Source organism: Felis catus, chromosome B3, assembly GCF_018350175.1.
Source record: "Felis catus isolate Fca126 chromosome B3, F.catus_Fca126_mat1.0, whole genome shotgun sequence".
In the NCBI taxonomy this organism is placed as follows: Eukaryota; Metazoa; Chordata; class Mammalia; order Carnivora; family Felidae; genus Felis; species Felis catus.
Genome location: NC_058373.1, coordinates 88,090,503 through 88,112,251, shown reverse-complemented (window position 1 = coordinate 88,112,251; position 21,749 = coordinate 88,090,503). Strand labels below are relative to the sequence as shown.

General features: G+C 33.7%; 1 protein-coding gene across 15 annotated transcripts in view; it reads right to left on the bottom strand.

Moving 5' to 3' along the window:
* MIA2 (MIA SH3 domain ER export factor 2) overlaps nt 1-21,749 on the bottom strand; it is a 110,676-nt gene that overhangs the window by 13,464 nt on the left and 75,463 nt on the right. For 10 of the 15 annotated variants that reach the window (XM_019832953.3, XM_045059846.1, XM_045059847.1 and 7 more), the window contains 7 exons: nt 20,235-20,336; nt 19,246-19,306; nt 18,389-18,424; nt 14,025-14,092; nt 12,393-12,475; nt 10,625-10,753; nt 6,843-7,001 (listed from right to left, as the gene is read on the bottom strand). In XM_019832953.3, the coding sequence (XP_019688512.2) occupies nt 6,843-7,001; nt 10,625-10,753; nt 12,393-12,475; nt 14,025-14,092; nt 18,389-18,424; nt 19,246-19,306; nt 20,235-20,336 (638 nt within the window). The remainder of the gene's footprint in view (nt 1-6,842; nt 7,002-10,624; nt 10,754-12,392; nt 12,476-14,024; nt 14,093-18,388; nt 18,425-19,245; nt 19,307-20,234; nt 20,337-21,749) is intronic. The other 5 variants (XM_045059849.1, XM_045059851.1, XM_045059860.1 and 2 more) reach the window with 1 other exon arrangement.

Sequence of the window (21,749 nt, the reverse complement as noted above, 5' to 3'; positions counted from 1 at the left end):
AGAGATAAAGCATGTTTTTAAACATCCAAGGCTGAAGACCAGACTTAATTCATAATACTATCAAGGTAGAGCTGCTAAATCTCTTTGGTACCCCTCACATATCTTATCCAAACTAGTAAAAGATAAGCAATGACAAAAATAAGAGAAGCTACATACATACTTCTTGCTCTTTTAACAGAAACTCTAAAAATATTAAAGCTTTAAAAAAGGAGGGGAAGTGACATAATCCTCCTTTAATTTACATCTGTCTACTCTAGCAAAGAATTAAGATTCTTCATGCTTCTCTATTACTTCTTCCTGATGGAAAAGGAGGCTGTGTGGCCAGTTATAGGAGTATAAGGATATTGAAATTAGTGCACTAAAATCAAAAGGAGCACTGAGAGATCAAGAAAACCAAGGAATAAAAAAAATGAAAAAAAAATAAAACTTTGTTTCATTAAAGTATCTGTGGTTTTCTTACTCTTTTTTCTCAGCCAAAATACTACCAAAAATATTTATATGAATTAAGACGTAAGTAATACCTTTCTTGTTGGATTCTTACTAGATTCATTTATGTATGACAAATCATTACTCTGATTAATACCTGCAGTAGAAATTAACTATAACTTCTTTGTGGTATAATTCTCAAGAATTATTTAAAAGGCTAAAAGCCAAGGTTTCTGCAGATTTGTTCCCTCATGGTCAAAAAGATATCATTTAAAGTCTAGCAGCACTATAGTAGCAGAGTCGCGCAGCGGAAGCGTGCTGGGCCCATAAAGTCTAGCAGCATTAGTTTTCTTATTTGAATTATTTGCTACTAATACTGTTGAAACATGTCACTAATCATAATTTATATAAGATACAAGAATATTTTAAGATTCATGACTCTTAAAACATAATGGTAAATGCTAAATGTTAGTTAAGAGACAGTATTTTAAGATTTTCTAAAAACTCACTTAAATTATTACTCTTTGTTTTGTAAAAAAAAAAAAAAAAAAAAAGAACAAGTGCAAAGAAAGCAAGGCAATTCCTTAGGAACCATTTATTAGAAAAACTAAACAAAAAATTACATTATTTCTTTCTTCTAAAGAGTAATTTTAGGGGCACCTGGGTGGCTCAGTCGGTTGAGCGTCCGACTTCAGCTCAGGTCATGATCTCACAGTTTGTGAGTTTGAGCCCCAGGTCGGGCTCTGTGCAGACAGCTCAGAGCCTGAAGCCTGCTTCAAGTTCTATGTCTCCCTATCTCTCTCTCTCTGCCCCTCCTGCCCCTGCTCACACTCTGCTTTCTCTCTCTCTCAAAAATAAACATTTTAAAAAAATTTTAAAGAGTAATTTTAAAATCTAAGACATTATAGTATACAAATATATTTTTTACATATAGTTATACAAGTGAAAACGCATTGTAAAAGTATAATCCCTCTGATATACTGCATTCAAGATCTCAATTCTTCACCATCCTTGTACCTTTGTCTTCAAGAGGCAGAATACATTTCCTGCCCACTGATTCTAAATTATGTCATGTGACTTACTTTGGTCAATCAAATGTTAGCTGTTCTGACTCAGAGAGATTTAAAAAAGCATGTTTTTGCTTTTCTACTCCTGTACTTCAGCAACAAGAATGAGAGACTCAAAGAATGAAGCTCCATTTCTTATGGAGCAAAGCACTGAGTCAAGTAAGTCACTTTGGTTAAATTTCTGTTGCATAACTTCTTATTTATTAAGAACTTACAGGGGTACCTGAGTGGCTCAGTCAGTTAAGCATCCAATCCAACTCTTGATTTCGGCTTGGGTTATGATCTCATGGTTCGTGAGACCAAGCCCCATGTCAAGCCCTGTGTCAAGCCCACCTCCAGCCCCACCACCAGCCCTGCATCAGGTCCCGGAACAGGCCCCACAAGTAGAGTGTGGAGCCTGCTTGGGATTCTCTCTCTCCCTCTCTCTCTGCCCCTCTCCTGCTCCTGCACTCTCTTGCTCTTTCTCTGTCTCTCTCTCAAAATAAATAAACTTTAAAACAAAAACAAAAACAAAAAATGAACTTGTAATGGGTGAGTTATTTAGAACATATTCTTGTTAAAATTCTAATCCAATTATTGTATGATAGGTGAAGGTTAACTTATTTATATTATCCATCAATAACATTTTTTTCCTGCAAAGTTGAAAAGATTTCTAAGTTCCTAAGATGAAGAAAAATGAACTGAAAACAGCCTTGATCTGAATGCTAGTTATACAAATGTCTCAAATTATGAAAAGACCAAGTTATATGCTAAAGAATACTTGCACTTCCTGTATATGTACTGTATCCAATAAAAAGGATTTCATTTTTACTTTTGATTTTAAAATAAGGATTCCCAGAAAGCTGCAAAAATAATACAGAGGGAAAAAATAATAATAATACAGAGAAGTCCTACACACCCTTTACCCCATTTCCCCCAATCTTCCGTAACTAGTGTGCAATATAATAACCAGGAAACTAATACTAATACAATGCAAGTATATAGTTCATGCCAACTTATCACATGTGTACATGTGTGTAATCACCACCACACTCAAGATACTGAACTATTCCATCACCAGAAAGATCTCCCTCATACTACCCTTTATAGTCTCATCCACACACCTTCCCTTACTATCTCTAACCCATGGGAAACCCCTAATCTGTTTTCCATTTCTATCATTTTGTCAGTTCGAAAATGTGATATATATGTAATTACACAGTAGCTGACCTTCAGAGATTGTTTTCATTCAACATAGTGCCCTTGAAATTTATCCAAATTGTTCATGCATCAACAGTTCATTATTTCTAGTTTGATTCCACTGTAAACACAGAATACCGTATATAATTTCAATTATTTTCAATTTGTTTCATGGCCCAGGATATGATTTATCTTAGGAAATGTTCCTTTGGGGCTTGGAAAGCATGTATATTCTGCTGCTATTGGGTGGCGTATTCTATAAATGCAGATTAGATCCTATTGGTTAACAGTATTATTCAGTTCTTGTATATCCTTGCCAAATTGTCTAGTTGTTCTACCAACTGTAAAGAGAGATACTGAAGCCTTCAACTATAATGGTACATTTACGTTTCTCCTTTCAGTTCTATCACTTTTTACTTCACATATTTTGTAGCTCTCTTGCTTGCTATATAGACATTTGTGTTTGCTATATCTTCTTGATGCTTTTTATCATTATGTGATGTTTTTCTGTCTCTGGTAATTTTCTTTCCTTTTAAGTTTACTTTATCTGATGTTAATAATAACCACTAGTGCTGTCTTCTGATTAATATTTGCATAGTATTACCTTTTCCCATCCTTTTATTTTCAACCTATCTACTTATACTATTATATTTGAATGAGTTTTGTACTCAGCAAATAGTTGTCATGGTTGTTTTTTTTTTTTAATTTTTTTTTTCAACATTTATTTATTTTTGGGACAGAGAGAGACAGAGCATGAACGGGGGAGGGGCAGAGAGAGAGGGAGACACAGAATCGGAAACAGGCTCCAGGCTCTGAGCCATCAGCCCAGAGCCCGACGCGGGGCTCGAACTCACGGACCGCGAGATCGTGACCTGGCTGAAGTCGGACGCTTAACCGACTGCGCCACCCAGGCGCCCCTTTGGTTTGTTTTTTAATTCATTCTACCAACTTGTCTTTTAACTGCTGATGTTAGACAATTTACAATCAATGTAATTAGTAATACGTTAGGGCTTAAGTCGGTTTTTTTTGTTTCTATTTGCTCCCTATATCCCCTCTTCAAAGTATTTAACAGTGCAAAAACAAATGATTCCTTAGAATTATAGAATTTCTTATATTTCTGCTTAACTTGTCTTAAATCAAAAAAAAATTTTTTTTTAATTCTTGCCAAGTTCTAACATGTTAAGGGAATACATGAAATTTACAAAGCATGCTTCATAGGACTACATTATAGAAAATCTCAGATAACTACAGAATCTATATTCCTCAGAAATTCAGTTATTTCAGTTGCCATCTTTTAACATAAGTGTTTTTTAAACTAAAAAGATGACCCTCATGTCAGAATGATCATTCGTCTTCAAAGCAGCTACTATAAAATTATGCTCATGACATTTAAAAAATGCTTACAATGAATAAAAAGATAAGAAATCTCAGCAGACAGTAAAAGTATTTAAAAATGAAAATTCTAAAACTGAAAAATACAAGGGGCGCCTGGGTGGTGCAGTCTGTTAAGCGTCCAACTTCAGCCAGGTCACGATCTCGCGGTCCCTGAGTTCGAGCCCCGCGTCAGGCTCTGGGCTGATGGCTCAGAGCCTGGAGCTTGTTTCCGATTCTGTGTCTCCCTCTCTCTCTGCCCCTCCCCCGTTCATGCTCTGTCTCTCTCTGTCCCAAAAATAAATAAACGTTGAAAAAAAAAAATTAAAAAAAAAAAACTGAAAAATACAATATCTAAAATAAAACTTTTCCACAGGGCGTTTGGGTGGCTCAGTCGGTTAAGCCTCCAACATCGGCTCAGGTCATGATCTCACAGTTCGTGAATTCGAGCCCTGCGTCAAGCTCTGTGCTGACAGCTCAGAGCCTGGAGCCTGCTTTGGATTCTGTGTCTCCCTCTCTCTCTGCCCCTCCCCCGCTCACGCTCTCTTGCTCTCTCTCTCCTTCAGAAATAAACATTAAAAAAAATGTTTTTGGGGCGCCTGGGTGGCGCAGTCGGTTAAGCGTCCAACTTCAGCCAGGTCACGATCTCGCGGTCCGTGAGTTCGAGCCCCGCATCGGGCTCTGGGCTGATGGCTCGGAGCCTGGAGCCTGTTTCCGATTCTGTGTCTCCCTCTCTCTCTGCCCCTCCCCCGTTCATGCTCTGTCTCTCTCTGTCCCAAAAATAAATAAAAAACGTTGAAAAAAAATATTAAAAAAAAAAATGTTTTAAATAAAATAAAATAAAACTTTTCCTAGATAGGTTTAATATATATTAATAGCAAAATGAAAAAAACAAAAATAAAATTTTTTTAAATTAAATATTAATAGCAGAATGGAGATGACAGAGAGAAGAGTCAGTAAACTTAAAGACAGATCAATAGAAATTATTCAACTTTCAAAAGAAGGAAAAAAACCTGGAAACAAAATGAAAAGAGACTTAGGTATCTATGAGATAATACCAAAAGTCTAAAATTATAGGCTTCAGGCAATTTTTAAAGGACATGTAAAAAATTTTCTAATTTTATGAATGAACAATAACAAAGTCAATACTGAGTTCTAGTCTCAGCTATCTACCTAGCTACTTTAACCTAAGACTGCCAACTAATCTCTTGGAGGACTGTGTGCTCTTTCCATATAATAAGGGCAGTGGTTTTATATGGATTAGTGGTTTTTAGATTTAGCTATTCCTCAGAACCTCCAAGGGAGTATTTTAGAAATATAGGCCTTACCTCTGAAGTTCATGTTCCAAAGGTCTGATCTGAAGGGGGACCCAGATATGTCTGCATTTTCCTTGAAGTTTCTTAGGCTACTTCTGAAGGTAAGCCAACTTTGAAAACCACTACACCAGATTTTACTTGGAGAGTTAGCACACGTGACAGGGATTCTTGGTATTAATAGCTTGTAAATTCTCAAAGGAAAGTTCTCTATACAGATGTAGCGATATGATAATACACCAAAATCTTTCAATCAAGTTCTTAGAGAAAGGGGCTGTAGTTTATTATCTTTATTTTTATCATAGCAAAACTTTTTAGTGAATGTTAAAGTCAAGAAAGAATCTTTGAAAGATGTTCTATGCCACTCCCCTAAAAGATTCTTTTTTTTTTTTTTTTGAGAGACAGAGCATGCAAGCAGGGGAAAGAGGTAGAGGGAGAGGGAGAGGGAGAGGGAGAGGGAGAGGGAGAAGGAGAGGGAGAGGGAGAGGGAGAGAGAGAAAGAGAGAGAGAGAGAGAGAGAGAGAGAGAGAGAGAGAGAGTCTTAAGCAGGTTCCACACTCAGAGCAGAGCCTGACATGGGGCTTGATCCTACAACCCTGGGATCATGACCCAAGCCTAAATCAAGAATCAGACACCCAATCAACTGAGCCACTCAGGCTCCGCAGGAGCCACCATTTCTTAGAACATATACACACTACTACTACAGCAAGAGCTGATTCTTGGAATTAAAGTTATTTTACCATGATATTCTTACTCTCTCCAACTCCTCAGGAAGGAATCTGAAGTTGTATGTTTTTTTAAATTTATACAAAGCAGGCATAGCTCACTTCACATAAGAGGTGTCCCTGAAACACTGCATAAATAAAAGTTTAGCAAACTAAAAAATTTTAAATACATTCGTTGGGAGAGTAAGAGCTATTAAAAGAATAGCAGTTATTGCCTTCCTTCAGGATATTCTGCTGTGACTCTTCCGGTAAATATATTTATTTTAGCAGTTAATCTAAGGTATACTGTTTAATGAAGAAAGACAATTACAAGAAGGTGAATAGTGTAATTGCACAGAAGTGATGAGGGAATTTTTCTATTTATGTTTATGAACATACACCAAAAAAAAAAAAAAATCCCTAAAATATATAAAACTAAATACCTGGAAAAGCATGCTAAGATGATGAGGGAGATTTTTTTCACTTTCCTAATTACACATTTCTTCATTGTTTGGACTTTCTAAAATAAACATGTATTACTTCTATGAGCAATAAAAATAATAAAGATATTCCATGAGAGGGTTGGGAGGGAAACAAAGCAGCTTTCTGTAACATGAACAATTACCCCTAATTATTATGGTTAGAAATTTGTGTTATTATTGTTTTCCAATATGTATCAGTTTTTCTTAAAACAGGACATACATGTACTCCTCTTTTCTTCCATTCTTCTATTTCATATACTGCTTACCTTTGAAATATAAATAATTACACTCTCTCCATACCTGATGGAGGGATCATCATCCTACGATCCTGCTCCCATGGAGGTGAAAGGGACCCAGTGTCAGAAGGTGCTCTATGGGCATCAGTTAACCTATCACAGCTTGATTCTCCTCTTTCATTGGTATTCTGATGGTCCAGAGGATTCCCTGGGCCTCTTGAGCCTAATTAAAGAAAAAATTACAATTCTGTTTTATCTAAAAAAGTATTATAAGACCTATCATCAAATGAAATCCAGGCAGCTTTTAAAAAGTGAAAACAATCACATTCCAACGAAGTTTCCCTAAGACATATTAGACTGTAATTCCATCCTACCAAAGCCTAGGACAAAGACTAGGACAATGAGGAAAAAATAATCTTGCCATGTGTATAAACAAATAATTGCCTATAAAAGTCATTTATAAATGTTACCACCATCATCATTTACATAGAAAATCAGTGGCTAAATTATAAATTATAAATACTAACTCTGAAAAATAAAAGTATGAAGTGAATTACAAACTAAAGACCTCTACATCAGATGGAATAAAAAAATTATGACGTTTTTGTTGCTTACACTAATATGCCAATAGTCAAAAAGAGCATGATTCTTTTAACACAGTCATCTTAGAGGTTATATACCTATTTCAATAATTCTACAACTATTCAAAGTATTTTTAGAACAACTCTTTTAGAAATGTACTTGGATTAACTTAAGAGACATTCAAGAAATCGCATCTCAATGCTGAAACAGGATTCTACTTCTGTCCAAAAATGATTTTAACCAGTCTGATTACAAACTTTATACCCACCAGATAAATTTGGCTTTAAAGGGCTTTTAGCAATTTCTGAATATCAAATTCACCTTCAAAAAGAGCTCACAACTCTGAAGGCAAGTCTAAAACAAGAGTTTCAAAAACAACAGCACTGTTGGAATAAATACTTTGAACAAGGTAACACTCATTTGGATAAGGAAATCTGGCATGCTTACATTTATAAAGAAAGACCATCATTATAAAGTTCCCTTCTTATGACCACAAAAAACACAGTACCTCAATTAATATCACATATTCAATTAAAATGGAAAAAACAAATACAAAAATTTTTTCAACATTAAATAACAAAATATGTTAGTACTTCATTTATCTGTCACTGAGGGGGGAATGCGGTCTTCTCAAAACTATATTGCCCAGAAAACAAAAGCTTTTTTCTTTTTAACCTTCTAAGGAATAGATTTTCTTTAAAAAATTTAATAGAAATCTTTCTAAAATGTCTCCACAGTTCAGTACACCTTTAAGCGACTAAAACTATTTCAACTTTTCTTGGTAACTTGTACAAATCAATATAAGAATCTTTTTTAAAAAATACATAATAATCTTTTTAAAAAATTTTTTATCTGCTCTCTTTTGTACAGTCAGGAGGTAAACTGACTTTCATATTCTGAAAGTAAGTCAACTATCTCTTTTCCTCATAGTTGTATATTCCCCAAATCTTTCTTTCCAGCTTGCTCATCCTTCTAATAAGGTCATTAGAAGAAAAAGGCTAGGAAAGCAGAAAATTAAACTGGAAAAAAAATGTGCGTCAATTAGGCTGAGTTCATCTAGTGTGAAGCACAGATCGTTAAAGAAGACATTCAAAGACCTTCTCTTGATTGCTTCCTTTCAGAAGACCAAAATATAGGCCAACCAACCGACTACCAGGGAAAAAATTACAAACTTAAAAATGCTAAAGGTTAAAATTTTCATTCAGACTAAAAGTTACATGAAATTTACTCTAAAAAGAAATTATTTTCCTTATGTTCCATCTGATTCAAACATATATCTCATTCAAACTTTCAAATTTAAAAAGATAATAAAAGGAAGGAAAAGGGCACTATTCACCCTTCTTCAGTGAGTCATAGTAACTTTTATTCCAAAGCAACTCTTTTAAGACCTACTAATAACTTACCTAAAACTTCTGTAGCTCTTCTAACAAACAGTAAAACACCCTTGCAAATAATCTAAACACATCATTTCTCAAAAGTAATAAAAAGGAGAGGAAAGTAATTTAAATAGGAGAGGAGAAATCAAAGGTAATTCTTACTTATTACAAATATCCAATTGACTACAAGCAATCCTTGACTTATGTCATTCAACTTCTAGTGATTCACATTTGCAATTTAGCCAATTATACCTTTATTTCTAGGGAACTGTTTCTCAGATTGCTGGCTGCAAACCATCATGGTGCATGAAATTAGTCTTAATGAGCAACTTTTTTAAATGAAATGGAACAGAAATGAACACAAAATACCAGAAAGCGTCAAAAATAGTAAGGGTAGTACTACTTCATGTAAATGGCTTCTATTACATTTATGTTGGCATGTAATGTGACATGATATAAAATATATTTCTTAATATAGGTCAAAAAAACAGGGGGAAAATGGATTTGAGGGCACACATGTGAATTTCAAAATTAGTCTCCTTCCTCAAATGCTCAAAGGAAAGGTCTCCCAGGGCTCCAAGTGTCAGTCTGCAACTCACTCTTTCCCTAGGAGTTTTCAGTTCAAAGCCAACACAAGCAAAAGTTCTCTCTGAAATATCCCCAGGCTGTGGGTCCAATCAGCAGTGGGACTGGGAAGTGGGAGGGACCAATGGGAAGTATACCAAACTGAGGATACAAAGACGTAAAGAGGAAATGGGCAAAGGGAGAATATCCCATAACCCATAGAAATTTTATTTTCTCATTCTTTGAAGGGAATCCCAAAGAAAGAGCTCCAAAAATATTTAAAATAATGGCAGTTTCAACAGAACAGGACAGCATCCCTGAGAGACTATTTTTGGTAAGTAGTATCCATTTGAGTATATGAGCTGTGAGAAGTTGGATTTAGTTTGGTGTTTTTATTTAGTCTCATTACTTTCTGTTCCTACCTCAGACTCAACATGCTAGATTCACTGATAAAAAGGGGGGAATAGAGACAACACTGATGAAGAATGTTATTAGCTCTTATACAACACAGATTTGGGGCTAAAAACCTAAGACTTTTGACTTGGGAATGAACAGCATTGTTTACCTTTTAATTTTGCCACAATTCAAGGGAAAATTTTAAAGCAACTTGACAAAGTGAGGTGAGAAATCAAAAGAGGAAAACTCCAGGTACACAGGTAACGCCAGGATGAGCACTGATGAAGTAAATGGAGAAAGACCAAGAGCTAATGCATAGGCTTGAAGTAGCTGCTAGAATTTGCAAAAACCCATACAGGGTAACAAAGCAATCTTGGGTCAGTTTCTCAAAGTATTAAATCATTTCCGTCTCCCTTAAGGCTCCCATCAAAACTCTTCTTGAGAAGCACTCAAGATAGTACTTCTGTATTACTCCACTCTAAAAAGAAGGTTCTTTCTTTTAGTTTCTGATTTTCTAAAATAAAAAGATCATGATAATGAAGTAAAAAAAGATTTTAGAAATTCTACATTTTAATAATGTTTTGTTAAAATACAATTTTATGCTAAGTTATATTGTCATCATATTTCATGTATTCTTTATAAAGTGTTGTATCATGTAGTATAATATATAGTTTTTAAGAAGTCAAATGATCTAAAAAGATTAAGGGCTTGACCAAAACATAACCCAGTATACCTGTTTCTAAGAGAAAAATATATTAAAATTACATGTCATAGAGCTCCTTTTCCAAACAAAAATAACCCACAATAAGTGCAAGGAATGCCTGTATTTTCCAAAGATTTATTTTAAAGATCATTTTAAAGATAAGTTGAGATGAAAATATAAAGTAAGGAAGAAATCTAGAGTAATAAAGATGTTTAAACAATATACCTCTTCCTCCTCCCCCTGGAAGCAAAGGTGAGAGTCTGAGTGGACCCTCCAACAAAGTTGGAGGGGAGAGAAAAGCTCTCGTTTCAGATGAAGGTCGACCCAATGGTGAGGGACCATATGGGGAATGCTCTGGAATAATTAAAACAGCATATTTAAATTCATAGTTTCAGTTAGCTACACTATAGATTAGAATCCCATTTCAACAATTTCCATCAAGTCACCCTATTGTCAATTTAAGTTTAATCCACATCCTAAACACTTAGCATGCTCTGGGTTTTATTAATACGGGATAGAATTAAATATGGAACCCTGTGATTTAAAGTCTGTCTACCAAGTGGACACTGTAGTCAAGAAAAATATTATTCTCTTGGTAATAATACACTTAAGTAACCATACAATATTAAGCAAAGGATACTGGTGATATTTTAGAACCATGAGAGGATTTGGGGGCCATGAAGTTTGTTCGGTTTTGCTTTTAATGGCAGTATGCTTCCAGACATTTCAGCTGATAAGAGTTGTAATAGTAATATGGAAGGGCTCAGTTGAAATTAGGTCCAGATATGCTAGGCCATGTTGAGCCATGAATTATTTGAGTGAAGCTCAGATTTTTCAAAATAGAAATGCAAAATCCTCTGAAGCATCAGAAACAACTTTTGATTCATTACCAGTGAAAATTCAGTTTACATATACTTATTTATCAAATAAATCACTTTCTAAACCATATAACCAGGAGCCCTATCATTTTACAAACTTCACCACTCCCAAGTAATGATTATGCTTCCAAAGATCTAAAATCAACATCAGAAAGCAAACTTAAATACCACCAAAATAATACTTTTAAATATGTTAAATTTTATTATGTAGCTTATATAACGGTCAAATGCAATTACAACAAACGATCAAAGCATTATTTAATCTTTACGAGACTTCTGCATTACGTTCAGTCAAGAATTCCTTCTGTATAACTGCCCCCCACTCCAACCTTTGTTACTATTTGAAATTAATAACCTGTTATTTTGTAATGTAAAAACATTTTCATTCTAATGAAATTAGACTCTCAAAAGTGATTTTTACAACTTTGAAATGGTTATTAAAATGGGATTCTACCTATATAAAGTTAGGTTTATTTTCCCTGCCTTAGATGCTTAATTCCAATTCAACCAAAAATTATTTTGAAAAATTTAAACTACTTGGAACAGTATGAGATCATTAAAGATGCTAACTCATTAATGAATAGACAAAAGTATTAAATACATCTTCCAAAGACCTGGTCCTCTCTTGGAGGTAATTAAAGCAATCAAATCTCAGATTATTAATGTTTTCCCACCTTCTTAATTGACACTTTTAAATAATTAAAAACATCTGTTTTAAATCTTGTTTTTATAATTCAAGCAAATCCCAATGAGTAGTGGATATATAAACAGTCACAATGTTATTCCCTTTAAGCACTCCTTACTCATTTTCCCAAGAAATATTGAGTACCTTACTACATGCCTTTCACTTTGCTTTTCAAAGAGCTCAATGTGCTAAATATACATCATCTTACAAAAGCCCACTAAGAAATAAAGGCAGCAATTATTTACATTATTTCCAGGGTAACAAAACTCAGAAACTTGGGAGATTTTGATAGAACTCAGATTAGAATCCTGGCTCCAAAATCTAAAATATTTATAAATAATAGTATTAATTTACACTAATATAAAAGGTATGTGCAATATATACATATATATATATTTTAAATGAGGGTTTAAAAAAAAAAAAAGACTACCTCTGCCAAATGCTGTATTTGGAACATCAAGTGCATAAGGATCTTTTTCTAAAAGTTCAAATTTAAACTCTGTTTCAGTTAATCTGCAAATAAAGAACAAACATCTCTAAGTTACTCATCTAAGAAAAGCACCCACATTTCAAGAAAAATGCCTCTTCCAAGTACAAGGATCTCTTCACTATCTCAATATTTACACAGAAGAAACAAATCTTTTAAAATTATTCTGACCAGTAATAAATGGAATTGTTGAATCACTAAATCATACACCTGAAATATAACACTGTGTATTAACTACACTGTAATTAAAATTAAGAAAGAAAACAAAATAAATAAATAAATAAATAAATCAATATTCTGACCAAAACACCTTTCCATAGTAACAGGGTTCTTTCTGCCTAGTGATAGTGACGTTTTATTGAGGTTTGAAATCACTTTGTTTTGTTCTGTGTTCAAAACTAGACTTCAGTGAATACTATTACACAGAATCCAAATTTTAGAAATAGCAGGGCTTTCCAAGGTCAACCAGTTCTAATGTATCAGTTTGCAAGTAAGGAAACTGAGCTAAAAGTTTACATGATTTATTCAAAATTAAAGTAACAGGATTAAAACACAGGGTTCCTAGCTCTGCATCTCACCTTCTAATGTTACCCAAATGATTCTAATCACAACACAAAATAGGAATCCAGTGAACTCATCCTACTATTTTATTCTTAAACCTTTTATCTTAAAATTGTGACATTTTAAAAGAATCTTATTTCTAGTTCTTGATCATAAGATCTGACATAGAACATTTAATCATGCAGTTTTAATTTCAAAGTAGAAAAGACAAGCAAAAAGACTACACTATCATGGAATAATGTTAATGGTACATTCTGGCAAGAAATTAGAACACCTGAGAAGAGATGTTTGCTCCTAGAAAAGCATTTATTCTTCCCTTTGAACATACATTGTAAGCTTTTATTCTTTCATTTTATTATTGCATGGCAATGTCGCCCAATACAATAAAACAAGAGAATGAAAGAAATAATAAAAATGGATTCTACCCATATCTACTAAAAGATGCCAGTACTCTGAGAATTACCACATCAGAGATCTATCTTTTCTCTTTCCATCCCTTGTAATTGCCTTCTTCCTACTCAAGTTAAAAAAAAAAAAAAAAAAACTGGGGTGGTGGGGCAGTGCCTGGGTGGCTCAGTTGGTTAAGCTGCCAACTCCTGATTTCAGCTGAGGTCACGATCTCATAGTTGGTGAGATCGAGCACCGTGTTGGGCTCTGCACTGCTGCTTGGGATTCTTTCTTTCTCCCTCACTCTCTCTCTCTCTCTCTCTCTGCCTGCCCCTGCTCACATGCGCTCTCTCTCTCTCAAATAAATACACATGAAAAAAAATTCTTTAAGTTATGCTTTTTACAGAAGAATATGTAAACAATTTACTTCTCTTAAAGTAACCTAAGACAAATGTTTCAAACAAAAAATCTAGTACCTTATAATGAAACTAATAAATATTTCACCACTAGATATGCTGGATTCACTGCAAGTTTGTTTGTCCCTACAAAAATATTATATAATAAATAAAATACAACTAAAAATAAAGTAATAACTAAAGCTTAAAGTGTTCCCACTAAGATACTTACTTTTGTCTACTGTGAGCATTTTCTTTCCTTAAATCATTAAGATTTCTTTCAGCAGTCCGAGCTGCCAACTTAAAGAAAACAATACATTTTCATTTTTTTAAATACGTTTTAAAATAACACTTATACAAATGTAAAATGGAAGATAAGCATTCACACATATCACAATACATTAGAATGCATTTCAGTAAACTCAGTGTAAAAAATTTTTAACTTACAGAATTTTTTTTAAAGGAAATGAGTTTCCTATAACCAAAAGACATGAGTCTAAGGCTGGAGTTTGATCATGTACTTGCCAATAAATGCGGTTATCTAGGTGTGAAGGCAAGAATTAGCACTATTTGGTGCTGTCAATATCCAAATAACATGACAGAAGCAATGTAAGAGGACCCAAGCTTAGGGTGATGAGAATGGAGACTCAGAATCATTATGCACAGGTACTCTGGCTATAAAAGCAGATAACCAACTCTGGAGAGAAATCACTATAATTCTGTGAAACCATAAAGATCTAAAACAGTTTCACAACATGCCTGTACAGGCCATTTTTTTAAATCGCTGAATATAACCAAAGCATGCAGTCTGTTTGTTAAGATCATATTCCCATTCCCATAAGCTTTTACACTGGTTTAGTGATACTTGTATTTAATAACAGATTCGGGGTGCCTGGGTGGCTCAGTTGGTTAAGCATCTATCTGACTCTTGATTTCGGCTCTGGTCATGATCTCACAGTGTGTGAGATGCAGCCCTGCGTCAGGCTCTGTGCTGACATCGCAACACCTACTCAGGATTCTCTCTCCCTCTCTCTCTGCCCCTCTCCTGCCCATGCACAAGCACTCTCAAAAACAAGTAAATAAACTTAAAAAAAAAAAATTAGAAAATCAGAGTATGTATGCTATGGGAAAAAAAACTTACACCTATAATAAACAGCAAGAACATACAATATTCCTAAATAGTTTGTGGGCAAAGATTAAACTTGTATGGAATACTGTATGTTTCCCAGTCATTCTGTGAACTCTCTAGTTAAACAGCAGCAGCGTATGGAGCATCAGACCTGTCCAAACTAATGCAACGCACTGGGGCAAACTTATCTATTATACAAAGGCAAATTAACTCAACCTAGAACCATAACTTTTTACAGGTTAAAAGAACTGTACTATCAAATGTATTCACTTAAAATTGTGAACTACACATTAGAATTGACTTTAACTGGCCAAAGAATAAAGAATGTTAAATACACACACACAAACAAAACAAAACCAAACCCTAGCTTAACCATATTTTAGCATTCATTATCAAAAAGATTCCAATGTAAATCATTTTCTAGTATATAATGATATAATTTTGTACTAACAAAAACAATACTACACAATAACAATCTTAGTTAATAAAATATCAGTTCATTCATTTAGCAATGTGTTTTAACAACACAGAACCAAAACTACTTCTAAATGTTTTCTACACAGTATAGTATTACATATTTACTCTTAATTATAGGAGACAAAACAATACAAAGTTACTAAGTCAAAAAAAAGTAAATCCTAGTATGATTATAGTGCTATCAATATTAAAGATAAGAATATATATATATATAAGAATAAACAGATTCTTAAAATATATATAAGAATATATATATATAAGAATATATAAGAATATATATAAGAATATATAAGAATAAACAGATGCTAAATGATTACAGGCTTTTAAAAAGTTTACACTTCAAAGGTTAGGTAAAACTATAATTTCAATGAACGACCACATTGTATTCAGATATTACTTACAATATGCAAAAAAGCATTCTATTAAGTGCAGTGTTAAGCCCCTATCTTAAGAAGCTTAAATCTGTGGTAAGGACAACTATTGTACTTGTCACAGAACACATAAAAACAAAGTATTATATGAGTTCAAAGGAAGAAAACATTAACTCTAATAGGAGGGAGCAAAGAAATGCTCAAAGGAAAAAGTAACATCCAAAATTATAAAATTATTTATAACAGTAAAAAAGTGGAAACAAACTAAACATTTGTCAAATGGAAAAGGTTTACATAAATTATAAAATATTCATAGAAAAATATCTATAATATATTAAGAAAGCAAGAACATAAAAACACTAATATATAGGGGCGCCTGGGTGGCGGAGTCGGTTAAGCGTCCGACTTCAGCCAGGTCACGATCTCGCGGTCCGGGAGTTCGAGCTCTGCGTCAGGCTCTGGGCTGATGGCTCGGAGCCTGGAGCCTGTTTCCGATTCTGTGTCTCCCTCTCTCTCTGCCCCTCCCCCGTTCATGCTCTGTCTCTCTCTGTCCCAAAAATAAATAAACGTTGAAAAAAAAATTTTTTTAAAAAACAAAAAAAAAACTACTAATATATAGTATAATTTCATTTTTTAAAACATATACATGACTTATGTCTAAATATACTTAAAACATAGAATAAATTAAAGTGATACTGCTGATTACTTCTTGGCACATCCTTTGTAAATAGTCTGAACTTTTTTTATTTAGTGAGTATACATTACTTTTATAAAATCTAAAAAAATCTTCATTTTTAGACATTAAGGGTATTTTCTGCATATTTTAACATAAAGTCTGTCATTTACTAAACTAGAAATTCAATGTATAATAACAGAGAAGCCACAGATTTAGAATCTAAAAAGTCAGAATTTTAATCTCTATTCTTCATTCTTTGATCATGTGACTTTGGGCTATTTCCCCACCTGTAAAACTTAACTTATAATATCTATTTTATAGAGTTGTTGTGTGAATTCAATGAGTAATATACACAAAATGCCTTTAAGTACAGTGCCTAGAGCATTAAGAGATTAGCAAACATCAATTCCTCTCATCATGAAAAAATAATCTTTTTCTTTTTAATTTTATTTTTTATTTTTTTTAATTTACATCCAAATTAGTTAGCATATAGTGCAACAATGATTTCAGGAGTAGATTCCTTAGTGCCCCTTATCCATTTAGCCCATCCCCCCTCCCACAACCCCTCCAGTAACCCTCAGTTTGTTCTCCATATTTATGAGTCTCTTCTGTCATTAAAAAATAATCTTTATCTTAGTATTCTGACTGTGGTGCGGAATGATGAAAAAAACTAAATTCATCTCCAAGCCCAGTCTAATTCATTAACAAATCTTCCACTTGAGCCCTCAACACAAAATCTGAGAAACAGGAAAAGCTTTGACATTCAACATGTCTAATTTCTCAACCTATACCAGAATCTCCACTCCAAGAAACATCCACCACTAAGAAATATCTCCCAAGCTTCAGTGTAACAAGAGTCTAGTAACAGTTAACATACACTGAGTGCTTACTACGTGTCAGGCACCTAACAGGCTTACATGAGTTATTTATTCATCACTATAACTCTATAAAATAGGTACTAACTGATATGTCTACCTTATAGGTAAAGAAACAGGTAAAGAAACAATTGTTGTTGTTGTTACGGGTGTTGGAACCAGGTTAACAACCAAAACTGGGTAACTCCAGACCCCATGTGTTCACACATTGCACAAACTGTCTCTGCTTTAAGACTCCTAGGGACAAGTCCTCTGAAGGCCAGCTATTAACAACAGTTCTACAAATTAGATGGATCATTCTCACAATTAGTCAAAAGCCACATCCTTATCATTTCCTCATAGAGTTCTTCTGGAACACTGACATGCCACTTCTCATGATGATCTTTTTCTTGATGTGTATCAAGTAATTCAACACGGAGAATCAGATAACTGAATTGTAAAGCTTTTACAACTAGAAGAGGCTTTCGATATCACTTAGTTCAATCTGTTGTTTTACAGACGAGTAAACAGGCCCAGTAATTTTAAGTAACTTGTCCACAAGTAAATTAGTGGCAATCCAATGCTCTCAAAACAATCCATAAACACTGCATCACCTCCCCCAAAAGGGTATAAGCTCCTTGCAAAGTAAAAGCAGAGAAGGAAAAATCAGATTTTGTGAATAACTGTTATAACCAAGTATTTAGTTCATAAAAAACATAATTTCACTACCAGCAAAATTAAAAGAAATTTATTTAACACTACCTTAATTTTGGGTGTGAAAGTGTATCTTTTATTTTTTTTTTAATTTTTTTAATGTTTATTTATTTTTGAGACAGAGAGAGACAGAGCATGAATGGGGGAGGGTCAGAGAGAGAGGGAGACACAGAATCGGAAGCAGGCTCCAGGCTCTGAGCTGTCAGCACAGAGCCCTACACGGGGCTCAAACTCACGGACCTTGAGATCATGACCTGAGCCGAGGTCGGACGCTTAACCGACTGAGCCACCCAGGCGCCCCTGAAAGTGTATCTTTTAAACGGCTCATTTAAATTAGAAAAAAGAACAATCTGACAAAGAGAATTTAATACTTACCCAATTATCATGTGCTTTTTTCTCATGGGAGATAATCTGAAAAAGAAATTCATTAAAATACTACTGATTTTCTTAGGTAAAAAATCTCACACTACCACTATTATTTAGTACACAATTCATAAACTCGAAAATAACTCAAGCATCTCTGAAAGTCAGTAACATTTTTAAAGCAAATTTTCATATACACATGACTACTCTATCACATTTTTTAAAACAAAAACTGAATGTAAAGACAATTTTTGTCTAGTATATTTTTGTTTTATGCAAAAATCAACTACAATGAGTTGCTAAGAGATAATTAGTCCAAGTAAATACGAGACTCCAATGCTGATATATGTTTATTTATTTACTTAATCCATATTCCCAAAGAAGCAGGAGACATGCCAATTTGAAACAATTTTAAAACACGGCAATTTTAAACTCTTGGGGCACCTTTGTGGCTGGGTCAGTAGAGCATCCAACTTTGGCTCAGGTCATGATCTCACAGTTTGCGAGTTTCAGCCCCACATTGGGCTTGCTTCTATCAGCCTGTGAGTGCAGAGCCCACCTCAGATCCTCTGTCCCCCTCTCTTTACCCCTCCCCTGCTTGTACTCTCCCCCAAAGTAAATTTTTTTAAATAATAAATAAGTAAATAAACAAACAAACAAGTATTTTATTTCAGAACACTTGGCTACCTATAAATGTTCCACAGCCACATGCAAAACCTCAAGAGACGTGGTACAACTATCAAGTAACTATATTCTTGCATCAAAACAGAGATACCAATTCGAACAAATCAGAATTGTTTAATACACACACACACACACACACACACACACACACACACACACACACACACACACACATATATATATACCTGCCCTTGATAAGAATGAATGGTTCTTTCCAATTCTTCTTCAAGATCTTTGGCTCGCTTTCTACAAGGAATAATCATTCTACTATTAACATGCACTAAGAAATGACAGAACACACTATGTCTACTGAAAATATTAATTAAAACACCTAGAGTGTTTAATGTAAAAATAACTCCAGAACTCCACACTAATCACCTTTAAGACGTTCTAAAGTAGTATATTTTTTCCTAATATAATTTTAATATTAATTATGCTTTAAGAGTACTACTACTTGGGTTTACCTAAAACCAAAGGTTATGCCAAGATTTATATGGTATATTGGTTTGTTTTTATTACTAAGAAGCATGCACTTGGAAGAATTATTCAGATGTCTGTCATCTTAACAGAACTCTAGGAAATTAAAAGTCTCTGTGAAATAAAATGTTACTTACTACCTTTATACAACTAATAAGATAATTCCTTCTTTTGGACAAAATCCAAGTTTACTCTTCCTAATGTAAAATTAAATATCACAACTATTTGGGATACTGCTAAAACTTGCCCCTTATTTTCTCTAGGTTTTCTATGATTTCCACAGAACTAATGACAAATGAACAAGGGAAAAACTAGACTTATCAATACTTCAGAAGTGGCTCACTCTTCTCTTTGAGGCATACTTCTCAAATTCATTAATATTGTATATATTCTTCCCCATTAGAACCAAAGAGGAAAGACCTTGAAATTAATGGATATTCATAAATTTCTTCATATTAACATAAAATAGGATTTCCTTATTTTAATGCAAGAGATTTAAAATCATGTACACTGAAAGGGAAACATTTCTCCTTTTATATTTTCTGTATAATTGCATAATAAAGCAAGATATACAAATGAAAAATAATGACAAATATCTTGGGTTTATTTGGGGGAGCTGCCTTATTATTTTTTCTAGTATTAGGTTTTTGGATACCCTCCCCACCTGAAAAAGAAAAGAGTAAAAAATATTCAATACCTATAGGTCTCCAGCTCTTCAGCTGCATGACTGATCTTTTCATCTGCTTTGGAAAGTTTCTCCTCTTTCTCTAATCGGTAATTTTCCTCTACTGTTAATTTCCTTGAAACAAAAAGTGTTTTGTTTTGTTTTTTACTGTATGTCATAAGATAATCAATTATATCTTTTTAATAATATCACAACTGGTGCTTCTCATAAAACAATTTGCATAAGACCACTAAAAACATCACATGCAAGAAAAAAAAAAGTAGCTGCATAAATATTCCTGGTGTGGAAATTAATATTATAAACTTAAATTATAAACCACCTTGTCTAATATAGTACTATTAACACAAAAGATTCAAGAGTTGTCTATAAGACTTTTATCATGAAAATAAGATCAAAAGTAAATATTAGTAAAAACTATCATGACTATATATTATTTATCAACCCTTCTTGTATAAAGCAGCGTGACATTTATTAGACAAGAAGTCACCAAGTAATAAACTGAATTTCAATAATTTTTAAATTGGTTGTTAAGTTGTTAACACGGTGATTAAGCTTCTAAGACAGTTTACACGCATTTAAAAAAAAATTATACTGAACCCAAAGTAAATAAAAGTAGTACTAGTAGTCCTATCTACTACTTTTAGTTCTTTTAATAAAAACAGCTAACTTACTGAGCCATTAGCATGTGCCAGAAATTGTTCTTGGACTTTTACATGTATTACTACCCTATGTAATTATCACAACAGCTCTATAAGAAGGGAAAGGAAACACAGAAAAACTAAATAAGTGAACCTAGGCATACAGCTAGCAAGTAGTGACTCCATTATACTCTATTACCCCTGTGTTTCACATGGTATCATCAGTAACACTGGTCCCTCAAGAAATACTGAACACCACAGGAAAACACATATGGAGTCCTAAATGTGAATGTCTCCCCTTCTTCACGAACTTTGGGGAAGAACATGACAAACTATTGAAGAAATCCTACACGGTAGCAGTAAATGTTTTATATTCCATAAACTACATTACCAATTGCTAAGAAATTACTCCCTAGGTCAATCGTTTCATAGGGTTAGAAGAAAATAAGTCATCTCCTCAGAAAAAGCATCAAAGTATGATGGGCTTGGACATGGAAGGAAGTGTGTTTTTACAAACCCTAGATTAAAAAAATGGACAGAATTGTCTGCTGTAGAGAGGTAAAGTCTATGAACCTCCCCTTGAATTTGGATAGATTCATTAATGATGAAAATGGCATTATAAAAGAAGCCTGATGATATGATCAAAAAATAATCACATCTTACTTCACATATCTAAAGCAACATATCAAACTTGTATGCTATACTATTTCACTTCTCTCCAATATTTGAGTGATGAATGTTTTAATTTAAATGTAAGAATGGAATACACAGTATTTTGGGAAATTGAAGATATTTCAAATTAATGAATTGATGAAATCACAATGTGAACAACACATACAGGATTCTACTCAGTGTCCCATCCTTGCTCTTGAATATCTACAGAGAACAC